Source organism: Thecamonas trahens (genome assembly GCF_000142905.1).
Source record: "Thecamonas trahens ATCC 50062 unplaced genomic scaffold supercont1.11, whole genome shotgun sequence".
In the NCBI taxonomy this organism is placed as follows: domain Eukaryota; order Apusomonadida; family Apusomonadidae; genus Thecamonas; species Thecamonas trahens.
This window is the reverse complement of record NW_013657669.1, coordinates 448,731-471,658: the sequence shown is the minus strand read 5'-3', so window position 1 is coordinate 471,658 and position 22,928 is coordinate 448,731. Positions and strand designations below refer to the sequence as shown.

Sequence of the window (22,928 nt, the reverse complement as noted above, 5' to 3'; positions counted from 1 at the left end):
AGCGGCAGTTTCTTCCGGCAGAAGTGACGGGACGACGCGTGGGGAGGGAGGGAGGGCGGGCAGTGTGGAAACGGGGGCTGATGGTGGATGTATGGGGGTGGCGATGGAGATGGCTATTGAGTTTAGGAGAAGGGTTGGGGGTTGGGATGGTGAGGCGAGGTATGGGGGAGATTGGGAGGAAGTTGGTTACGGCCACAGTAGCCGCAGTTGGCAAAGGGTGAGCCGGGTGGGAGTGTGCGGGGTTAGGGCCAGCAGCTGGTGCAGACAGCCGATTAGTCTGGATAAGATCGCGAGTTGAAGCGTGCGACGGTGGAGAGGTCATTGACAGCGAGCATGGAAAAGAGAGCCGACATGAGGGTGGAGATGGTGAGGAGGAGCATCATGGCTGAGAGGTGCCATCTCCCCGAGGCAGTGAAGAGCATGGCGACGACAGCTGTGGCGAGCCAGGCGGCGGCGCAGACAGCCGAGACCTCGCCACGGGTAACCACGTCGTATCGGACATGACGAGCAAGTGCAGCAGAGAGTGCAGCCGCAGCAAGGCCACCTGCTCCGCCCAACAGCATGACCACGTCCGACGCCACGCCCGTCCGCAGCGCCTGAGCCTTGCCTGTTGCAGCAGGCACGGCTGCATCGAGGACCACCAGCGGAGCGACCAGAGCCACAGCGGCAAAGAGACCGAGAACGCCAGCCTGTGCAAACAGCACACGTGTGTGTGTGAGTATACCCATGGTGACGTGGGAGACGAGTGGGAGGAGAATCTGTGCGGGGGGGAGGGGGGGGGGGGGGGGAGGGGGAGGGAGATACACACACACACACACACATACACATACACATACATACATACACACATACATACATACATACATACACACATACACACACATACACACACAGATCACACACATACACACACATACACACACAGATCACACCACATCGCACCGCATCGCACCACATCGCACCGCATCGCCAACTCGCCCCGTCCCGCCCTCGCCGCCATCTGCTTCTCGCCCTCGCCTTCTCCCAGCTCACCACCCAACCCCATCCACCACCAGCTCAGGTCAGGTGAGCATGCAGTGGCGGTATGTGTTGTGGGGTGGTGCGCTGGCGGGAACGGTGGCGGCGTACTGGCTCGTCCGCCCTCTCAAGGTCGCCGTCCTCATGGGCGTCGACGGCGGGGTGACCCGCGAGCCGCAGGCCAAGCTCTGCACTATGGCCTTCCTCTTCCCGGTACTACATCTGTACAACACCGGCGTTTCGTCGCTATCCCTCTCCCGCCTTGTCGCCGTCGTCGCAGCTGCGCAGATCGCCATCTTCTCCGCTCTCGCTCTCGTCCTCGTCCCGGCCGCAGCCACCGGCTCGCTCGCCGCTGCCTACGCTGCCTACGCCCTCATTGAATCGGTCGGCTCGCTGACAGTCACCATGATGTGGTCGTGCATTTCATGTGGCATACACGCCGAAAAGGCGCTAGTCGTCTACCCGCGCCTGACCGTCACCCAGCAACTCGGTGCGCTCGCCGCATCGTACGCCGCCTCCTGCCTTGCAGACGCCTACCAAAGCCCAAGCGTGCTGGTAGCCGCTGGCGGCGCGGCAGCGATTGCCGGCACTGCGTCGGCGCTCGCCGCTCTCGCCGCATCGCCGGCATCGCTCGCCGCAGAGAACCTCGACGAGCTCCGCGCCTCCGACACCGCATCCGAGACGTCCGAGGAGGACGGGAGGGCGCACGCCCGCGCTGCCGCTGCTGCTGCTGCTGGTGCAGGCAAAAGGAACCCAGGCGCGCTCGAGCTGCTTGCCACTTACGGCTCGTTCATTGCACACATGACCATCATCTCGTGTGCCTCGGACGTCCTCGTCCTTTTATCGACATCCGCATGAAGATGGCGGCGAGCGCGGCATACGAGACGCCCGCGGCAATGGCCGCATTTGTGGCTAGCGTAGGGACCGTCATCAATGTGGCCACGCTGGCCGTCTCGCTCGCCGGGCCCGGCCCGATTGTCCGCGCGGTCGGCCTCCGCACGGCGCTCCTCGCCTTTCCGCTGGTGGCCATGGCGGTGGTGTGGGCAGTTGCCCTGGCGAGCTCACCGGTCCTCGCCCTCGCTTTCGCCGTCGTCGTCCTCAAGACCTGCAAGTATGCACTCAACACGCCCGCCAAAGAGCTCATCTACGTCCAGGCTCGGCCCGAGGTCAAACTCGCGGTCAAGCCGTGGATTGACGCCGTTGGCGGCCGGTCAGCCAAGGGCTTTGGCTCGCTGGCCAACACTGCGCTACTCGCCATCGCCCCGAGCGGTGTGCAGCTCCACTGGCTCTCGTCGGCTGCCTGTTCGGCCGTTGCAGTGGTCTGGGCATGGTCGGCCGCGCATGTTCATTCATGGTCGGCCGGAGCGTAGCGCCTTCCGGACCCCGGCCGACGAGGTCTTGTCCGCAGTCTTGGACGTCGTCTTGCGCACGCCGCGGGCTCTCGCCCCCTTCCCTGTGGCATCATCCTCGCCCTCGTGGATTCGGCATGGTCGCGGCCTCCCACAATGGCGGCACCGCGTCGAGGCGTGTCGCCGGGGACGCGCGCGGAGGCTGTGCCCGCCGATCTCAGCCACATCGAGCCGCCACCTTTGGTGGCTCAGCTCGCTTCCCATCGGCCACGCGTAGTCGGGCGGAAGTGCGTAGAGCGCGCGAAGCGCTGCCTCTGCGCCGCGGCGCGCTACAGGGCCGATGCCGGCAGCCTCGAGTGCGGTTCCGAAGTTGGCGACCCGCTCGCGCGTCGACATGGCATCCGCCACCGCCGACGCCAGCGCCCGCCGCACCGCATGCCGGCCGCTAGCCTCGGGTAAGACCTCGTCAAAGACCGCAGCATCGTCGCCAACCAGCCACTGACCGATCAGCCTCGCAGTGCTGCCCGCGGCCTCGATGACCGCCAGGTGCTCGCTCACCTCGTCCAGCAGCTCAACCGTCTCCACCGCCAGCACACCCCCACCACCTTCACATCCTTCTTCTCCCCACTGGCAGCCATGCGACCACCTTGCTCGACGCCCTCCTTCCCTCTCCTTCCCTCGCCAGCCAGTGACCGCTGCCAGTGGAGTGCCCGTCCGTCCGTCCGTCCGTCCGCTCATCCCTCGACTCGTCTCGAGTCGGAAAGGGGGGAGGAGACGGAGGGAGAGGGAGGGAAGGCGACTCGGCGAATGTCTCATCGCCACTCGAGTGACGACAGCGGATGTGGCCGACGTGACTCGACTCGGCTCAACTCGGCTCGGCCGGCAGCGACAGCGACAGCGACAGCGACAGCGACAGCGACAGCGACAGCGGCAGCAGTAGCCGGGCTTTAGGCTTGGTCTCGAGTGGGTGTGGGACCACCTGACTCTTGGCTGGTGAGCAGGGAAGGGCGGGTGAGTTGCGGTCTGTGCCGGTCACTCGGCTCTCGCTCTCACTCTCCACTCGCGCCATGGACGCCGCATCGGTGCCATCCGCCGCAGGCCTGGTCTTTGTTCTGAGATTGGCGCTCGGTGTGCTCGGCCTCCAGCTCGCGTTGGCTATTCTCTCCTCGTTTGCCGACGACAACGCGTTTGAGCGGCTGTGTGCCCCTGTTGACGCCGCCGCTTGCGCGGACACCCGGGTTCTGGTCTCGCCCGCATACTGGGCTGCGCGCGCCGACGATTGGCTCTTCCTACCGCGCATCGTCCTCATTGCTCTCCTCTCGTTCGCGGCGCTTCTTGCGCAGCTGCTAGTTTCTCGCGCCGCCGCCCTCCACCGTGCTGCCGTGGCCAATACCCGCCGTGCCGCCACCCTCATCCTGCGCTTTGCAGACGCGCCGCGCGCCGTAACCAGCCACGTCTGGTACCGGTTTGCGCTCGAGCTGCAGGCTGTCGGCGATCTGCCCGAGGCATCTTGCGCCTGCTGCCGAGTCTTTGCCGCCCGCGGCAAGACCCAGTGGCTGCAGCACACAATCCGTGCCGCCGCTGCGCTCGGACTGCTGGCCGGATGGGCCCTCATTGCCACGGCATCATCAGCTGCGCCTCGGCCAGCACGTGCAGCGTCTCGCCACCTGTATGTCTCGGAAGCTGCTGCTACACTTGCCGCCAGAGCCTGCCGTGGCTGCAGCTCGCGTGGCTGGCCGTCATCAGCGTCCTCCTCGCCGTCCTCCTCACTGCCATTGCTACCTTTCGCGCCTCATTTGGCGACAACATCTCAACCAGCGAGTGGGCATACGCCGCCACTAATGCGCCTGACATGGTTGACCGCCTCGCCGACGTCGCTCTAGCAATCCACCGCCACGTTGAGCCCCAGCTCGCGCCGCACCAGGTCTACGAGCTCATGGAGATCGGCCGCGTCGCTCTCGCTCACTCGCACTACCGCCGTCGGACCGGTGGCTATCACGCCCAGCTTGACCGCGCTCATGCGGTCCTGAACGGGTGTACGCTTTCCTCGCTCTCGTCACCGTCATCGTCGTCCTACACTTACCTCTCCTCTGCGTCTTACCGGAGCTGACCCTTTAGATCGAAAATGAAAAACCGAAGATCACATTACTCGTGCGGCGGCTCGGCAGTTCTGGTTGTCGTCAAACCAAAGACCAGCAGTGAAGCCCCACTGCAGCAACCACCAGGCCCCACTGCAGTCATATGTCGCCGCAACTGAGCTCTCCCACCCTAGCGAGCGTGGCGCTCGTGTACAGCCTCCCGCCCGTGCTGCGATGTGATTCATTTTTGAAGTGCACTCCGGCGCGCAACAACGCGCCCCAACAACCGTACCGATGGGCAGCGCTCAGGACCGCTTGGTCTTCCGCTGGTTGCGGACAGAGAAGAGGAGGCCGAGGTAGGCAACAACGACGGTAAAGACGTAATAGCCGACGAGGATAAAGACCCGCGACCAGATGCCGGTCGGCTCCTGGTTGGCATTGCGCTGGGCGATGAGCTCGTTGCCAGTGTTGATGGGGCAGAGGCCGTTGGGCAGCTGCAGCTCGGGCGTGCAATGGAAGACGAGCGCGTCCTCGGCCTCGTTGAGGAGGAGGGCGGTAAAGGCGTAGCGGAGGATCGAGACGTGCTTGAGCCAGCGGAGGAAGACCGGGATGGCCTCAGTCGAGATGAGCACACCGGCCGTCATCATCGACGGAACGATGATGACCGGCGCGAGCGCGGTCGACGTCGCCGCGTCGCCGGTAAAGGCCGAAAGGACGAGGCCGAGGTTCGAGCCGACGAGTGCCACGAGCGACTGGACAAGAACAAAGATGAGGAACCGACCGAGCGACTGCTGCAGGCCGGTGGTAAAGTAGACGATGACCGAGAAGAGGAACTGGTACAGGACCTGGAACGGAAGATCCGACGCCACCTTGCTCACCAGGTAGGCAGGCATCGAGTAGATGCCGTCAGCCACCTCGCGGAGGAAGACCGCACGCTCGGCGATGAGCACAAAGACCGAGCCCTGCAGCGAGAGGAAGATTGCGTTGGTCGTGGTGAGGAAGAGCAGCCCGACGCGATCAGTCGCGCCGGCCTGTGAGTTGTCGAGCGAGTAGATGATGCCGATGAGGATGCCAAAGACAATGGCCTGGCCCACAGACGCCTTGAGCGCCTTGTCGTTGTACAGCGTCACCTTGAGCGCACGCTTCGTCAGCTGATACATCCGCCCGTACCACGGAAGCGTCATCGGCGCACCGTCGTCGTTGATCTCGGCAACAACTTCGCTGGGCCCGGCATACGACGACGACGACGAGGCGTCGGCGTGGTATGCATCGATAAGCTTCTGAACCCGCTTCTCGTCGCCGTCACGCGAGTCGAGCACCTGGATCACGTGGTCCGCTGGGTTCTTGAACTCGTCGCACTCGTAGCCGAGCTTGTCGAGGTGGGGCACAATGTTGTCGACCGAGCCCGAGTACGCAATCTGTCCCAGCGCCATGATGAGCGCCTGGTCAAAGAGGTTGTACACAAAGACCGACGGCTGATGAATGGTGCAGAAGACGACGAGCTTCCGCGAGTTGGCCACCCGCTGCAGCGAGAGCATGACCGACTTGGCCATCGCGGCGTCCAGGCCGGTCGTCGGCTCGTCCACAAACAGGATCCGCGGCTTGACCAGCAGCGCTGCCGCGATGTTGAGCTTCTTGCGCTGGACAAAGTTGAGGCCACGCGCTGAGACGCCCGGCTCGCCGAGCCGCACGTTGCGCACCTCCTCCAGGCCGAGCAGCTCGATGACGTCGTCAACCCGTGCCTGCTTTTCCTCGGCAGACATCGAGTACGGAAGGAGCATGTTGGCGCGGAAGCCCAGAATGTCGTCCGGTGTCATCGAGTTGAGGAACGTCGCGTCCTGCGTCACGTACGCCGAGATCTCCTGGAACTCGGCGAGGCCAAAGTGCTTTCCATTGACCAAGATCGAGCCCGAGGACTCGACCGTGTGCGCCCGCCCGGCAAGGACGTTGAACAGCGTGGTCTTGCCCGCCCCACTCGCCCCCATCAGCATCGTCATCTGGCCCGACTCGACCTTGCCTGACACGCCGCGGAGAATGTCGCGCCGCTTGATGACCTCGGTCGAGCCATCGGCCTTGGTCGCCTTGAAGTTCTCCACCCACACCTTGATGTTGTTAAACTCGAGCACGATCTCCTCGTCGCTCTCATCGCTCGGCCCAGCTGTCACAAACGTGTACGAGTCGGAAGGTGTCAAGTTGGATGCCGACGAAGATGTCGGCATCGATGACGATTCCGGTACCGAGTTGGACATGATGTATAAAAAGAAGAGTCTTGGCTTGTGGGTACTCGGTCACACACAAGCGATTGCGGTATGCCCCGCACGGCGCGGGACTTGCAGCTCCACATAGTTGAGGTTTTGACGGTTTCAAGTTGTGCACATTGAGTTGATTGGAGTGAGCTTGCGGCACTACTCGGCGAAATATGTCGGCGGCCCCCACAGGTGCTACGCATGACCCTACATGCATTATCTTCTCCCGCCTAGATAGCACATACTGCTTTGTACGTACTTACCAGCGTATGCGGTCTTGCAGAGAGTCTATGGTGAGAGAGACGGCTAAGAGTGAGGAGCGGCCAAGTCGGCGAATAGCGGACCGCCGCACCGGCGATTTTCGGCCAGATTGCCACGACGCGTACGCCGCGCGCGATAAAACACAGCGCACTCGCTCGTGCTTGCCTTGTACGTAGTTGCAACATCCTCTCTCGTGCGATCGCGCTGTAGACAGGCAAATCTATGCCCATTCGTATCACCCCGTCCGCTGCCGGCGTAGTCATGGAGCAGCAAGAGTCGTCGACGTCGTCGTCAAGCTACACCAGCAGAGCCATTGCGCTCGACACCGCAACCTCTGTCTCGTCAACAGATTCATCGGCCTCGTCGTCGTCATCAAGCTCACCCTCATCGACCGACTCCGCCGGCTACGGCTACGACGCCGAGTCGGGCGGTGCCGCCGGTGTCATCATCGAGGCCTCCAACATCACCGTCAAGGTCCCGGCCAAAAAGTCGCTGCTTGACAAGTGCCGCGGCCGGCCTGGCACGGATGAGATCGTCCTCCTCGACAATGTCTCGCTGAAGCTTGTTCCGGGCGAGCTCACCATGCTCCTCGGCCCGTCGTCGTCGGGCAAGTCGCTCCTCCTCGACGTCCTCGCCGGTCGTCTTCCGTCGGCGCTCGAGTCGTCCGGCTCGGTGCTGTACAACGGCATGGAGCTTGATCCGTCGGACGTCATGGCCATCTCGGGCTATGTCCAGCAGGAAGACATCATGCTCTCCGACTCGACGCCACGCGAGAACCTGCACTTCCTCGCCCGTCTCTCGCTCCCGTCGACCATGTCGGCCGAGGATCGGGGCGCACGCGTCGAGTCAGTTCTCAACTCCCTTGGCATCGCCAAGGTCGGCGACACCCTCGTCGGCGTCCCGGGCCTCAAGCGCGGCCTCTCCGGTGGCGAGCGGAAGCGGGCCAACATTGCCCAGTCGCTCATCACCGCTCCGCAGATCCTGTACGTCGACGATCCCACCGCAGGCCTCGACGCCGCCACTGCCGAGACCGTCATCGTCAACCTCCGCAAGCTCGCCAAGAAGAACAACATGACCATCCTGGCCTCGATTTCGCAGGCCTCCAACGAGATGCTGCACATCTTCGACAACGTCATGGCACTTGCCGGCGGCCAGGTCGCGTACTCGGGCAAGGTCACCGGCCTCCTCCCCTTCCTGGGGACGTCGGCTACGAATGCCCGCGCGGACTCAACCCGGCTGACTTTATCATCGAGCTCCTCTCACGCACGGCGCTGGTGCCGGGCGACGACGAGACGGCTCACAGCGGCTCGTCGTCGGCGTCTACCTCGGCCTCCTCGTCGCTCGCGCGCATCCAGGCCATCACTGCCGCGGCGCGCGCAGCCGGCATGGGCCTCCCGGACTCGTCGTCGGCCTCGCTCTCGCAGGCTGGATCGCTCCAACTCGACGAGTTTAAGGGCCACCGCCCGTCGCCGATCGTCAAGCTCGCGCAGCTCGTCAAGCGCAACATCATGCTCCAGGTCCGCAACAAGCAGGCCTCTTGGGCCCGCGCCGGACAGATGATCATTCTCGGCTTCCTCATTGCTGCCATCTGGTACCAGATCGACCGCGGACAGACTGGTGGTCTCGACCGCGCCGGCCTCATCTTCCTCGTCACCATCATGCTTGTCTTCTCTGGTATGCATGCGGCAGTGACGCTGTTCATCCCAGAGCGGGCGGTGTTCATGCGCGAGTCACAGGACGGCCTCTACAGCACCGTCACGTACCTCGCCGCCAAGGTCATCGCCGATCTGCCGTTCCAGGCCGCCTACATCGCCCTGTACGTCTTCCAGGTCTACTTTATGGTCGGCTTGCAGGCCGAGCTCGACAAGTTCCTTATCTTTACCGGCTTTGCATACCAGCTCTCGCTCTTTGGCACTTGGCTCGGTCTCCTCCTCTCTGCGGCGACCGGCGATTCGGATGCCGCCAACGCGCTTGCTCCGGGCATTGTCCTCCCGTCGACCCTCTTTGCCTCGTTCCTCGTCAAGCCCGAGTCGATCTGGGTCGGCATCCGCTGGCTGCGCTACTTTTCGTTCATGAAGTACGCCTTTAACGGCGTGCTCATCAACGAGCTCAAGGGCCTCACCTTTACCTGCGACGCCTCCGAGGCCATCAACGGTACCTGCCCTGTTCCCAACGGGCAGGCCGTCCTTGACCTGTTCGAGGCCGAGGAGGACGGAAACATCGGTTTCAACTCGGGCATCCTCGGCGTCTTCATGGCTCTCTTCCTCATCCTTTCCTACCTCGCCCTCAACGCCTCGCGCAAGCGGTAAAGCAACAACCTAAACACAGCGGGAGCGCAGCTACTACTCGCGCTTGCGATACACGACCGGGGCGTCGTTGCCGACCATCAGCGGGCGGGCAACCGTGTTCCAGTTCTCGTCCCACCGCAGCGACTGAAAGGCAGCGGCGCCGTCGGCGAGGTTCTCCAGCGCCTTGGTCGAGCGCGGGAAGCCGGCAAAGAGGCCCGAGAGCGCGGCAGCGAGGTCCGGTGCCGAGTCAAAGACGACGCCGTTGTAGCCGTCGACGACGAGCTCGTGGAGGCAGGGAAAGTTGACGGCGGCGACGGGGAGGCCGGCGCCAAAGGCGTCGATGATCTTGATGGGCAGGTCGAGGCCGGACGAGCTGGTGTGGAGAGATATGCCGAGATCTGCGGCGCCGAGGATGCGCGGGTAGTCGGCGATGGGGAGAAATGCGGTGAAGATGGAGACGTGGGCGAGGCCGAGGTCGGCGATGGCGGCTTCGTAGTGGGCCTTGAGCGGGCCACGGCCGGTGATGACCAGGACAACATCCGGGAGAGCACGGGCCGAGTCTGGGTTCTGGGCCTCCACCAGCGCATTGTAGGCGACCATGGCCTCGAGGAGGATGGAAAAGTCCTCGTCGGGTGTCCACGAGGTGGACGAGACGAGAAAGGCCGGGCGGTTGGGAGCGAGGAGGGCGGCGGCGGCCGGGTCAAAGCCATCGATGAGCTCTGGGAGGCGGGCGATAAAGGCGAGGCGCTCGTCAGGAGAGAGGCGGACAAACTGGTTAGGCGGGCGGTCGTACAGGACAACAGGCGCGATGCCCCAGTTTGCCTCGAGCCATGCGGCCATGGCGCGGGTGACGGCGAGATGCGCCGAGGCGCGCGAGCCAAAGAAGCGCTCGTAGGCCGCAGCGAGCGAGGCGACCCATCGCAGCGGGCGCGGCAGCGAGTAGGCGAGGATAGTGTAGCCAAAGTTGTGCCAGTCGACGACGAGGCGGCAGGAGCGGGCGATGAGGGCAGTGTAGAGCCAGCAGACGGCGAGAACAGGAACCGAGGGCGGGTTCTGGACAAGGAGGATGTCCGGGGGCGAGGCGAGGCGGAAGGCAAGGGCGTAGAAGAGGACCCACGCCATGTATACCACCTTGAACGGGGCGTAGAGCGGGAAGAGCCACCGTGGGAGTCGCGGGAAGACGCCCAGCGCCACCGTGTCGGTCACCGCCGCTACAGCGGCAGGCAGCGGGCTCTCGGCGTAGCCGACCAGCGAGACTCTCGGCGACGACGGCAGCTGCGCTAGCGAGCACGCGTGATACTGCATCCGTGGCGAGTGGCCCACATCGCCCATGACCACCACGGCCGCATGGCGGATCGTCCTCTCCCTGCCTCTTGTCGATGACATGGTGGTTGTGTGGGAGAGAGGGGTGTGTGTGTGGGTGTGTGGGTGTGGGGATGGGTGTGGGTGGTGTGGGTGGGGATGGCGATGGTGGTGGGGATGGGTGATGGTCATGGCGATGGCTATTGTATGGAGATGGTAGGTAGCCATGATCGTGACGATGGCCGAGATCGCAGCCATCACATCCATCAACACTGGTGCGGAGGGGTGCTGATCACTCGAACTACCATAACTACCATGTCCATAGCTAGCTACAGCACCACCAGCGGTGGCCTCTACATCATCAGGTCCCAGCCACGCCTTGCCTGTCTCTCTGGGCGCAACCCCCCTCCCCCCCCCCCCCCCCCCCCTCCATGCTCATCGCCCACAACCTACATCCCACGTCTACATCCACTGACCATATCCCGATCTGTCCTCTCCTCCCCTTCCTCCCCCCATCCCCATCTGTATCCCCTGTGTACACACGCTCTATACGCTATGCGCACCCCATCCCCCCTTCACCTTCCCCTCTCCAACAAGTGTGTTCGACAGAGTGTTCATCCCGAGTTTACCGCACCACCAGGGACGGCCATGGCAAGCGGCGAGAGCAAGAGGACAGAGCAGAGGTAACAGCAGAAGGCAGCCATGGCGAACAGTGCCACCGGAACCTCTTTCCCCCCCTCCCCCCCCCCTCTACCACCAACCAGGGGGTAGGTGGGGGTGGGGGTGGGGGGGGGAGGGAAGCCCAGCCCGTCGTCGGCTCCCTCGGCTCCCTCGGCTCCCTCGGCTCTCTCGGGCTTAACCATCGGTCTCAAAGTCGCACGCCCCAGAGTCGAACTTCATCCGGGTCTTGGAGGGGCCGTAAGCAGCAGCGTTCTGCTTGCGCACGCCTGTCTGGCGGAGGAACGTGTTGTACAGAGTCGACGTCACGAGGTACAGCATTTGGTTGTTCTGGTGTGGAGAGTCGGGTGTCGACCTCTGCGGCTGTCGTCCTCTGTGGCAGTCACCAGTTGGTGGTGTCTGTCGCCGGTCATTCCGTACCCATCTTCGTCCGAATGCCAGTCGACGACATAGCATTATGCCAACATGCCAGTGGTTGATGGTGGTTGATGGTGGTTGATGGTGGTTGGTGGTGGTTGGTGGTGGTTGGTGGTGGTTGATGGTGGTTGGTGGCGGCAGTCGATGGTGGCAGTCGATGGTGGCAGTCGATGGTGGCAGTCGATGGTGGCAGTCGATGGTGGCAGTCGATGGTGGCAGTCGATGGTGGCAGTCGATGGTGGCAGTCGATGGTGGCAGTCGATGGTGGCAGTCGGTGGTGGCGGCCCTCCTTGCTTGTGCTCGCTGGTACCCCCCCTCTCCCCCCCTCCTCGCCAAGACAGCCAGCACTTCCACTCCACCCCACTCCACCCCAGGCCACACTATGGGCGACCCGGTCGGCGAGGTCTTTGCCCGCCTCAGGGCAGCCAAGCAGGCGGCGCGGGCTGCGACTGTCGAGGGTGGAGGCGGTGACCCCTCCTCGGCCTTTGCCGACCTGGCCCGCGTCCTCGCCTCACCGCTCCTCGACGACCTGGCCACCGTACGCAAGCGCAAGATCCACATGGCACTCGTTGCCGCACTCCAGGCCCTGGCCAAGGCCGCTGTCCTCCTCCCACCGTCGTCTCCCTCCCTCGCCTCGCTTCCGCTCATCTCGGATCTCGCCTCTGCCCGCCTCCGCCCGCTCCTCGGCGCCAAGCAGTCCAAGGAACTCGACAACATCGCCGCCGCCTTTGCCTCGGTCGCCGCTCCTGCCGGATCGACGGAGGCATCAAGCTCAACAACCGTCGCCTCCGCCCGCCCCCGTCCGCCACCAATCAGCACTGCTCGCGAGGCGGCTGCTGCCGCCGCTGCCGCCTGGTGGCGTCAAGCCGAAGAGGCAAGGCACTCGCCGCGGCTTCCGCTCGGCTGGGAGGTCGGCGCAGAGACGCCGCCATCGGCGATGGCCAAGCTCCGCCAGGCGCCTTTCAGCATCGAGTCCGGCACGCTGTACGAGGGCCTGTTCCTGGACATCCCGTTTGCCTCGCGGGTGACGCCGACCAACGTCGACGCCCTCCTTCGCGTCGTCCAGCCCTACAGCGACACGACCCGCGAGTACTGCAACGGCTCGGTCTTCTCCACTTGCATCGCACCGCCGCTCCTTGCGCCCATCGACCTTCGGCACTCGCGCGCTGGCTCGTCGGCAACTTACACCATCACCATTGCGCCGTCGACTTCGCTCAACATCCTGCGCCAGGCCAACGCCGCGCTCACCGCCCGTGGCGACGATCCGGTCTTCTCCATTGTCCTCCGCGCCTACCATCGGCGTGACGCCAAGCGCATCCACACCTGGCCGCCCGGCGCTGACATCGCCGTCGCCGTCAACGGGCACTGGCTCGAGACCGCTGCTGCTGGCGCGGCCGAGCTCGATCTTCTTCCGCACCTCCGCGCCTCCAACACCATCACCATCTCGAGCCAGCACTGCACCTGCGGCTACCTCTACACAGTCCTTGCCAAGCGGACCATTTCGCAGCGCATGCTCGCCGCTCACATCGTCCACGCCCGCCCCTGGATGGACCTCCATGCCGCTTTTGGCGCCATCATGGACATCTTTGTCTCGTCGGCCTCGTCGGGCGTGACCCAGGACTCGCTTCCGGTCGCCCTCACCTGTCCGCTCTCCTTCACCCGCATGACCACACCGGTCCGCGGCCGCGCCTGCCGCCACTTTCAGGCCTACGATCTCGAATCCTACCTCGCCATGAACGGCGTCGCCAATCAGTGGCGGTGCGCGGTGTGCAAGGTCGACCTTCCTGTCGAGAACCTTGCCGTCGATCCGCTCATGCGCCTACTCCTCGACCTCACCGCCGACCCGGCACTCGCGCCATCGCTCAACCTGCCGGCTGCTTGTGCGACCACCCCCGGCCCGGGCTCGGGCTCGGGCTCGGCCTCGGACGATGATGATGACGATGACGATGACGACGGCCTGCTTGACACTGTGTACTTCAACGCCGTCGGCATTGTCTTTGCTGACGCCGCCTGCTCTGCGCCGGTCCCTGTCATCAACGACCACCCGACGCTGGTGGCTCTGCGGAGCGGCCGGCCGACTCCCACCACTGCCCCGCCTCGACCAGTTGCATCACTTCACCCAGCCACTTCACAGCCACTCCCACCCGCCCCCGCTGCGCAGCAGCCATCCTCCTCCCACAAGCGCCCAGCCGGCACTGCTGCCGGCGAGCGCCCGACCAAGGCTGCTCGGCTCCTCTCGGCCAAGCCAATTCTCCCCGACGACGACGCCAATCTGATTGTGCTCTCGTCGGATGACGACGACGACTTTTGCTAGCCCGCCTCGTACTGGCTCCTTTACTCCTGTCGCGTCGGCTGGCAGATGAGGACAGCCGAGACGTTGACGGCATGTAGAACGTGGGTGGCGACTGAGCCGATGGTGAGCGGCACGTTCTCACCGGTCTTGCCCGAGGCGCCGAGGGTGATGATGTCGGTAGCGGCAGCGTCGACAGTGCGTGTGACCATGTCACGCGCATCACCGACGGCAACGTACGCCTTGACCGAGTCGGTGATGTCACGCGCGCGTTCCTCGTACTGCTTCAGCAGCGCCTCGGCGGCATCGAGCTTGCGCTGGTGGATGGAGAGGAGGACTTCGCGGACCTCGCTGCTGCCCTCCTCGCCCGAGTCGCCGGGCACCTCGCGCATCGGCTCGACAACCGTAAAGAGAATGACCTCGCGCCCGCGCGCAGCCACCAGCGCTGCATTGAATGCCGCATCCGCCGCAGCCGACCCATCCAGACAACAAAGGATCGAGGTGCTCTCCGCCACCTTGGGCCCCCACTCGGGATGCTCCTCACGGAGGCGTGCCACCACACCAGACTTGACTACAAGCACAGGCGCGCTCGCGTGATACACCACATACGTCGAGACAGAGCCGAGGAAGAACCGCGCGACCTTGCCGCGCCCGCGCGCGCCAACCACCAGCAGATCGCAGGCCCTTGCCTCGGCAGCCTCGACCACAGCCTCCGCCACCGCCCCAGTCGCCAGCACATCGTCCTCGATACTCTCCTCGCCCACGCCCAGCTCCACCAACGTCGCCCGCCCCTGCGCCAGTGCCATACGTGCCGCCTCTTCATCCGAATCCTTCTTGGCCACTGTCACCAGTGAAATCCGATCCGACGCCTCGTTGACTGGCACCGTCCCGATTGTCCCGACCACACCCAGCCACCGTCCATGCATAAGTCGTCCCCTCCCCCTCCCCCTCCTCCTCCCCCCCCCCCCCCCCCCTCCCCCTCCTCAATACATACACAAAGTCTTCACATAGTACACCAGTGCCTCATGGGCATGGCTGCTCCGGTCGTACGCCACAAGCACATGCCGGTACTCTCCCTCGCCAGCAGACATTCCTTCTGCCACGCTCTGCTACTGCGTACAGACAGGTGTCGATTTCTGTTAATGCCACCGCAAACCGAGCCCGTCACCGCCGCCGAGCCTGCCGCGGCTCAAGCACAAGCGATGCCTCGTACAGTGCATCCTCGGACACGTCCAAATCCTGCGCATCCACGTTCCAGACCCGGGAAATCGTGGGCACTTTGATGAACGAGTACCGATTGCTCTGCCACCGCAGTGCAGCCGTCACCGCTCCCGTCAAGTGGTACGAGCGCTGAAAGGCAACGAGGCCGTCGTCGGTCTCGCCGTCGTTGCCCTGCAGGAGGAACACCAGGTCCGAGAGGTAGACGCCGAGGAACGGAACGACAGGCGTGGCCTCGTCGAGCGAGCCTACCAGCGACCGGTACGACTTGTACGACTTGGACGCCGACATGATGGTCTTGATCGAGTTGAACGTCTCGGCGGAGCTCGAGTCGAGCTTGCTCCACAGCCGCTTGAGCCGCGCAACCGCCACCGACGAGAGCCCCCCGAGCACCTCCATCACCCCGTTGTAGTTGTGCTCCTCGATGAAGAACGAGAGGAGCTCGATGAACTTGCGCAGCCGCGCCAACCGCGCCTTGGCCGTCGGCGCATACACGATTGCCGCCTGCACAAAGAGCCCGACCTTGTTAAAGTGGTCGAAAGAGGCCTTGAGTGCTGCAGTGCCCACCCCGGCCCGGCCCTTGACCTTGCCCGAGCTCACTACAAGCTCAAACGGCTTGATCGCAGAATACAGCTTGTGCTCCACCAAGCAGAGCTGCCGCCCGAGCTCGACCACAGACACGCTGTCGACGTCCACGCTCACCGACAAGTTGCCCACCGGCGCTGGTGATCGTGGCGTGCCCAGGCTGCCCTTGCTTGGGGAGGCCTCACCGTCGTTGAGCCCCTTGAGCTGCTTCTCTACCCAGGTCCCGATCCGCGCCGCCGCCGCGTGCCGCGACGACGCCACCAGCAGCGAAAGAAAGTGCGTGAGGCGTTCCATCGCCTCAGACCGACTCGTATCTCCGCTCGCCCGGCTGGCCACGCTGCTCCTGCTGCTCGTGTTGTCCGAGTCGCTCAGGCTTCCACTGGCGCTCTCGCTCTGTGGCGTGTCCGGCACAAAGTCGCGCTCAAACGCTAGCCGCAGCCACTTCTCCACAACCAGAATGACCCGAGTCTGCTTGGGCGTCTGCTCGGACACCTCCCAGTCCTCAAAGTCAAAGTCGACCGCGGCCACCTCGCTCTGGTCCGGGAGAAAGCAAAACTCGAGGATGAGCAGATCGACAAGCTCCGCCGGCTCCATGAAGAGTCGGAACGTGGTGAGAAACGCACGCTCATACTCGCGATCTTTGTGCCGCGGCGATGTCAGGTATGCCACCAGCGCAAACTTGGCACCGGCGTCGACCACCTTCATCCCACGCGAGTCCACCGTCAGTCGGAGGAACCGCTCGTCGAGGACGCCAATCGGAAAGACCGGCGCCGGAGGATACCAGAACTTGGGGTTCGCCCGCGCCAGCTCGCGGTTCGTCACCGCCAGCGCCGCAGACAGCCGATTCTCCTTCACCGTTGCCAACCGCGACTTGGCCCGCAGATCGACCGACGTCGACGCTTGCTCGTCTGCAGCCTGCTCGATCGAGGCAATCACCTGCCGCAGCACCAGCGGCGCCTTGCTCTTGGACCGTCCTGCGAGGTTGTCAGCTGACGCTGTCAGTGCGTCTTGCTTGTGCTGCCAGTGCCGGGTCAGGTGGTAGATAATGAGTGAGATCCGCGCAATCGCCTCGGTCACCAGCCGCTCGGCATACAATGCGAGGCTTCGGTTGATGCCGGTGAGAAAGCCGAGGAAGACCAAAAGCAGAAGCAAGTGCGTTCCGGCCTTGACCCGCTCTGCCGTCGAGACGTCAAAGTACGCCCGCCCGCCACCCACACCCACAGCCTCTACGAACAGCTCCCGCAGCGGGGACACCTTCTGGCTACTCCCCGCCAGCAGCCGGCCGTCCACACTCACCACCAAGAGGCGCGGCGCGAGCGAAAAGCCCGCAGCCGCCGCCCCCGAGCCTGAGCCCGAGCCCGCAAACCTCGCCACATACGCATCTACCGCACGCGCGTACCCGGACGCCGAGCTTGCCCCGCTCACCGCAAGCGTGAGCTGCTCCAGTCCGGCCACAGCATGTGCGTCGCCCACAGCAGAGAGCGAGCCCTCCAGCGAGAGGTTGGCCCCATGGACGAGGCAGAGCACCGCCGCAATGAGGACAACCAGCGCCACAGATATCTGGATGCCGGCGCGCTCCACAAGCCGATGCGTTGCCCGCGACGCGTCCGACGACCCGGATCCGCTCTCGCTGCCCTCGCCCGTCAGCACCACAATCGCCGACGCCTCGCCGCCTGACGAGGGATCCGACAGCGCGTTGGCAATCGCTGTCAGCGTCGATGCCGTCACTGCTGCAAACAGGACTCGCAGTTTGAGCACACGCACGAGCCGAACGACCCGCAAAATCGCCGCAGCCCCACGCGCCGCCGCTCCCGCTTGTAGCTCTGGCAGCGACGTCCGCCCCACAAGCGCCAGCGCCACCACGTCCTCGCCAGCAATGAGCGACGCAACCTCGGGCACAAACGAGACCACCACCGCTACGTCGGCCGCAAACTCAAGTGACACCACATAGCTGCCGCGTAGCGCGCTCGCCCGCGCCGCCAGCTCGCCACAAAACACTAGCCCCACCACCACGGACACAATTTGGGCGCCAAGCACAATGCCCTTGCCCACGTCATCACCGCCCACCGCAGCCACTACAAGCACGTCGTCGATGACAATTGCATACAGCGCAAGAAACGCCATGATCCATATCCACAACCGGTGCTGCAGCGCCCGCCGCACAGCCAGCGTCCACCCGGACTCGGAGCTCGCCATAAGCTGCGGCGGAGGCAGCGGCGGCGGCGCAGGCGCGGACGCAGGTCCAGGCCCGAGCCCCGATTCCATTTGTGCCTTGGGCGACGGTAGGGCCGACGCCGACGCCGACCGTCCCAGCGGCGAAGTCGGCCGCGATGCGTCCGTTTTAGGCCGCACCGCGGTTGGCGGCGATGATCGGAACGCCTGCTCCGACGACGCCGCAAACGAAGCAGCAGAGAGAAGCTGCTCTTCTTCGTGTGATCCTGGTAGCACTGCCAAAGAGTCGGAGCGTCCGCGGCGAAGCCCTAAACTGCTTCCAGACCGAAACAACGGAAGCTCGAGCTTACCTTCGAGAGCCTCGATGCGATCGCGCTCCAGCGACCGCGATGGCGATCGCACCACCCGCGGCGTCGACACCGCAGACATGCTCACCCCATCGCCGCTCACCCCACACTCGTCGTCGGCATACGGTGTCGAGCCAGACGACGAGTCTGAAATCGCCCGTGGCGAGGCCGAGACCGCCAGCGCGTCACGCGCAAGTCGCGACGGCTTGCCTGACCGCCCGTCCGCCAGCTGGACCGACGACAACGAGCCAGTCCGCGACGGCATGCTTCGCTTCCGCTCGTTCTCCACCGCGGTCATTGCTGATCCGTCGTCAGACCGCATCGACAAGCTTGAAACTGTCCGCTCTACGCCGTCGTGGGTGCTCGCAAGGACCACAACTTCGGGCACTTCTGCCGCCCCGTCGCCCGAGTACTCATACACATACTCGTACGGATCGCCCGCATCGTCACTTGGAAGCGCGGCAGGCTCAGCATCGGGCGCTGTCACCCGTGCTGGCCACGGCTGCCGCCGCAGCGCACCCGAGAGAAACGCATCTGAAAGCAGCGGCGACGGCGAGCTGATCGCCACGCTCGACAGCGCGCCGCGCGTCCGCGCTCTTGCTCGCGCACCACTGGTCGCGCCCATCAGTGGCGATGCCCGCGGCTCGTCCAATGAGAGCGAGATCATAGCCAGTGACGACGTTGTCGTCGTCGTTCGTGGCTTGCGCCACTCGCCAGCCCGAGGCGGGCTCGCCGCCCGCACCGTCGCCCGCCGCGACGCAAACGAGCTGCTATCGAGCGCCGAGCCAAACGGACGGAGCGGCGGCATGGGCGACAACGGAAAGCCACCCCTGCCCCCCCTTGCACCCTGCCCACTGCTCCGCGAGCCCCCTCCACCTCTGTTCGTCACTAGCCTTCCCGAAGCCGCCGTCAGCCGCGCCGACCGTGTCTCGGCCTGGCTCGACAGCGCCCGCACCCGCGTCCGCCGCTCCCGCGCAGCCCGGGTGGCATGCGCCGATGGCGTTCGCAGCGGAGCCCGGAACCGGTCAGGCGTGTGCTGCATCCGCTCTTTGTGCCCACTCTTGTCCTTCGCTTTCGCGCCGAGTGTGGTGGCCTTTCGCGCTACTCACCACCTCCGCCCTCAACGGGCTCCAGCAGCCCGTCGCGCTCCCCTGCGCCATTGGCGCCAACCTTGGCTCTCCCTTCCGTCCCGGCAAAAGGGCATCCAAAGAGACTTTTTAGTACAATTTGTTTCACCAGGGGAGGGGCATCCTCGTTCGCCAATTTGCCCTGTCCCGCTCTGGTCGAAAACTACCCGCAACGCAGCCTGTCCCAGTGCTCCCTGTCCAGGCACGCTCCGGCAGCTCGCATTCATCTCGTTCCATCTCTTCCAGCGCTTCTTACTCTCCTCTCTCTCTCTCTCTCTCTCTCTCTTGGCGGCTCACCTGTGCTCCCAAGTCCAACACTCACCCGAGAGTCGGAACCTGCCAATCCCTTCCTCGGTTTGACTGATTCCCTTTGGGCACTTATTTCTCCCATTTCTGGCACCTTTGCTGAGACAGCCCTCCACAACCGCATAGCCCTCGATACGCAAGCCCTCCATTGACTCTACCGCAACAAGCCGCACTCTCGCTCCACCCCACTCTCCCACGTATGTCACCTGGGGCCTTGGCCTGCCTCGTCTTGGCTCTGGTGGCATGTTCCGCCCATGGCTGTGACCACGTGGTCTCCCCGGGCGGGACGGCTCTGTCACAGCTGAGCCTCTTCCTGGCGTCAACGACGGTGACCTCGGCCAGCTCGCCGATCTCCATCTGCTTCCAGGCCGGGACTTACGACCAGGAGACATGCTCCATTACCACAATATCCGTCAACTCGCCGAGCCCCAGCTTCATGTTTCGTGCCAAAACCCCGGCGACGTGGTCGTCTTCTCGTGTGGCGTCGGCCAGGACCGCTCAGGTCGCGGGCCGCTGTTCCGCATCACCTCGCAAACCCTCAACCAAGTCTTCATGGTTCGCGATCTCACCTTTGCCGCTCCGACTGCAGCCGCTACGCTCGCTTTTGACGACGCTGTCTTTGATGTCATCGTCGCCGATTCGTCCACCACCGTCCTTGTCGAGGATGTCGCCGCGGATGGCCTCAGCGCCCACTCACTCGTCACCGTCGCCTCGGCAGCCTCTGTGATGTCAGTCCAGCTAACGTGGCGGAGAGTCTCATCACAGAGAACCGGCGCCGCACCCGCACCGGTCCTGGAGCTCAACGCCCCACACTCTTCGTCATCGTTTGTGGTCGTGCTCGACGCCGTTGACATTCGCGGCGCAAGCGGCCCGGGCGCTGTTGCCGTCAGCTCGGCGTCCACCTCGTCATGCTCGCTCACCGTCACTGACTCGATCTTTGACGGCAACACAGGCTCGGCCGGTGGAGCGCTTGCTGTCACCGGTTGTGACGTTGTCGTCGCCGCTTCGACCTTTGTCAACAACTCGGCCGCCGCCGATGGCGGCGCGATCGTCCTCACCGGTGGCTCGGCTCACTCGATCTCGACCTCAGTCTTTGAAGCCAATTCGGCGTTGGGCGGCAGCGGTGGCGCTATCTACACTTCGGGTCCGCTCATCGCCACCGCTGTGTCCTTTTCTGCAAACCTCGCCACCACAACTGGAGGCGCTGTCTACGCGGCAGGGATCGGGAACCTCACCCTTTTGGCCACCAATGCATCGAACAATGCCGCCCCCAGCGGCGGCGCGTGCGTACATGGCTCAGCGACAGCCTGGATTGTCGTTTCTGGCGCTTCGTATTTGACATTCAACACTGCCACGGCCGGGCCCGGAGGAGCAGCTGCCGCTCCCCGCATCGACGTTCACGGAGGCGCCGTTCTCTCGCACAATACGGCAGCCGGTGGCTCCGGCTCCGGCGGCGCCCTTGCGTGTAGTGCCGTGTGTCATGTACTCGGCGCCTCACTCGTAAGCAACGTCGCTGCTGCGCACGGCGGCGCCGTGCATGTTGGTGATGGCGCGCGCGCCACACTGACGTCTGCCTCGTTTTCGTCCAACTTTGCAGCTGCGACCGGCGGTGCTGTCGCTGTTGCGAACCAGATCGCTGCCGCCCCCCTCGGCGCGCCCTCGCTTGCTGTCTCGGACTCATCGTTCACAAGTAATGTTGCCAACGCACCCGGATCGACCGGTGGCGCCATTGATCTTGGCCTGCTTGCCTCCGCCTCGCTTGGTCCGCTCCCGTCTACGTTTGCCAGCAACTCGGCCCACGCCGGTGGCGCGATTGCTTATCGCCATATCCTAGTAGCGACAGGTGGTGACTTTTCCGCCAACTCGGCGACGGCTACTCACGGCGGTGCCGTGCTCGGCGTCGGCACGGCGTCGTCACTGGATGCTGCTGACCTAAGCTTTGTATTCAATTCGGCTGCTGACGCTGGCGGCGCACTCTACGCTTCCGGCCCGGTCGTCCTTTCGAGCTCAACCATCTCGCACAACTCGGCCGGCATCGTCGGGGGCGGTCTTGGCTTTGGTGCCACGGCTGCTCCGACTCTGCTTGTCGACCTCTCCATCACCAGCAACGTCGCAGGCAGCGGCGACGGCGGCGGCGTGCACACCACATCCACGAATGTGACTTCAAGCCGCTGTACCGTCATCGGCAATGCAGCAGCCATGGGGAACGGCGGCGGCATGGCGGTCGGTGGCGGCGGCATGTTCAAACTCGTCGACACCACAATCGCCAACAATACCGCCGTCCACGGTGGCGCCATTTTTGCCACTGCACCTGCTGCCGGCTCGGATGTGGTCTCTAGCCTCATCACCACCAATACCGCCACCGGCACTGCGCCGACCGCCGCCATCCATTTCACCACAATGGGTTCGGTCGGCTTTGATGCCTCGGCGGTCTGTTCCAACTACGGCCTCAGCTGCCAGCCGGACGTTCTCTGCGAGGGCTCCTCCTCTACGACTGGCCTTGCAAATGGCTGTGGCGCAAGCGATGCGTGTCATCACGGGCCGGCTGCTTGCGCTCTGGCTCCGAGCTTTGAGCCGAACGCCCCGTGCTCGGGACCGTGTGCACCCGGGTGGACTGGCACGGCGTGCGATGAGCGAACATTCTGTTCATCGCCGGGAAGCGGCACGTGTGGCGTTGGTTCGGGGTCGTGCACAATGTGCTTCGAGGGCTACGCCCTGACAGATGACCTTTCATCGTGCTGGGCGTGCCCGCCGGGCCGATACGCAGTGTCGACCACCGCAGTATGCGCATCCTGTGATGCGCCATGTGCCGAATGCTCACAGACTGCCTCCAACTGCACATCGTGCAACATGGGAATGCAGCTGATCGGCAGCACGTGCGTTGTTGCGCCGTCGCCGCCGCCGTCGCCGCCGCCGCCGCCATCGCCGCCGCCGCCGCCATCGCCGCCGCCATCACCGCCACCGCCGCCATCACCACCACCGCCACCACTTCCGCCTTGTCCGCCACCAGCAGCCTACGATGACTGCTCTGTGTGCGCCGGGCCCGGAACTGGGCGGGTGCCAAATGCGGACAAGGACAGCTGCGGCGTGTGCTTTGGCGACAACTCGGACATCGACGCCTGTGGGATGTGCTTTGGTGACGACGCGTGCGTGGATGCATGCGGGGTTGCATGGGGTGACAACACGACGTGCGCCGGGTGCGACGGTGTGCCCAACTCGGGTGTTGTTAATGATGTGTGCGGCGTGT

At 64.5% G+C, this 22,928-nt stretch overlaps 10 protein-coding genes across 10 annotated transcripts; 5 read left to right on the top strand and 5 right to left on the bottom strand.

Annotated features, from left to right (window-relative positions):
• Positions 1–272: 272 nt before the first annotated feature.
• On the bottom strand, positions 273–728 carry AMSG_03116 (uncharacterized protein; the record flags this gene model as incomplete). Its single annotated transcript, XM_013904994.1, has 1 exon — positions 273–728. One exon carries the CDS (start codon positions 726–728, stop codon positions 273–275), a length of 456 nt encoding a protein of 151 aa, XP_013760448.1.
• Positions 729–1,071: 343 nt separating this feature from the next.
• On the top strand, positions 1,072–2,387 carry AMSG_03115 (uncharacterized protein; the record flags this gene model as incomplete). Its single annotated transcript, XM_013904993.1, has 2 exons — positions 1,072–1,851; positions 1,878–2,387. The coding sequence occupies 2 exons, from the start codon at positions 1,072–1,074 to the stop codon at positions 2,385–2,387; spliced, it is 1,290 nt and encodes a 429-aa protein (XP_013760447.1).
• A 1,046-nt stretch (positions 2,388–3,433) lies between these two features.
• AMSG_03113 (uncharacterized protein) lies at positions 3,434–4,476 on the top strand (the record flags this gene model as incomplete). The annotated part of the gene is made up of 2 exons (XM_013904992.1): positions 3,434–4,035; positions 4,074–4,476. The coding sequence occupies 2 exons, from the start codon at positions 3,434–3,436 to the stop codon at positions 4,474–4,476; spliced, it is 1,005 nt and encodes a 334-aa protein (XP_013760446.1).
• Positions 4,477–4,670: 194 nt separating this feature from the next.
• AMSG_03112 (Abcg4 protein) lies at positions 4,671–6,693 on the bottom strand (the record flags this gene model as incomplete). The annotated part of the gene is made up of 1 exon (XM_013904991.1): positions 4,671–6,693. The coding sequence occupies one exon, from the start codon at positions 6,691–6,693 to the stop codon at positions 4,750–4,752; it is 1,944 nt and encodes a 647-aa protein (XP_013760445.1). The 3' UTR covers positions 4,671–4,749.
• A 519-nt stretch (positions 6,694–7,212) lies between these two features.
• On the top strand, positions 7,213–9,260 carry AMSG_03111 (ATP-binding cassette sub-family G member 2; the record flags this gene model as incomplete). The annotated part of the gene is made up of 2 exons (XM_013904990.1): positions 7,213–8,124; positions 8,205–9,260. 2 exons carry the CDS (start codon positions 7,213–7,215, stop codon positions 9,258–9,260), a joined length of 1,968 nt encoding a protein of 655 aa, XP_013760444.1.
• AMSG_03110 (uncharacterized protein) lies at positions 9,061–10,571 on the bottom strand (the record flags this gene model as incomplete). Its single annotated transcript, XM_013904989.1, has 1 exon — positions 9,061–10,571. The coding sequence occupies one exon, from the start codon at positions 10,569–10,571 to the stop codon at positions 9,294–9,296; it is 1,278 nt and encodes a 425-aa protein (XP_013760443.1). The 3' UTR covers positions 9,061–9,293.
• A 1,447-nt stretch (positions 10,572–12,018) lies between these two features.
• On the top strand, positions 12,019–13,950 carry AMSG_03108 (uncharacterized protein; the record flags this gene model as incomplete). The annotated part of the gene is made up of 1 exon (XM_013904988.1): positions 12,019–13,950. The coding sequence occupies one exon, from the start codon at positions 12,019–12,021 to the stop codon at positions 13,948–13,950; it is 1,932 nt and encodes a 643-aa protein (XP_013760442.1).
• A 20-nt stretch (positions 13,951–13,970) lies between these two features.
• AMSG_03107 (uncharacterized protein) lies at positions 13,971–15,017 on the bottom strand (the record flags this gene model as incomplete). The annotated part of the gene is made up of 2 exons (XM_013904987.1): positions 13,971–14,803; positions 14,921–15,017. 2 exons carry the CDS (start codon positions 15,015–15,017, stop codon positions 13,971–13,973), a joined length of 930 nt encoding a protein of 309 aa, XP_013760441.1.
• Positions 15,018–15,090: 73 nt separating this feature from the next.
• Positions 15,091–19,290, bottom strand: AMSG_03106 (uncharacterized protein; the record flags this gene model as incomplete). The annotated part of the gene is made up of 2 exons (XM_013904986.1): positions 15,091–19,078; positions 19,172–19,290. 2 exons carry the CDS (start codon positions 19,288–19,290, stop codon positions 15,091–15,093), a joined length of 4,107 nt encoding a protein of 1,368 aa, XP_013760440.1.
• A 781-nt stretch (positions 19,291–20,071) lies between these two features.
• On the top strand, positions 20,072–22,254 carry AMSG_11745 (uncharacterized protein; the record flags this gene model as incomplete). The annotated part of the gene is made up of 2 exons (XM_013905040.1): positions 20,072–22,147; positions 22,249–22,254. 2 exons carry the CDS (start codon positions 20,072–20,074, stop codon positions 22,252–22,254), a joined length of 2,082 nt encoding a protein of 693 aa, XP_013760494.1.
• Positions 22,255–22,928: the final 674 nt, after the last annotated feature.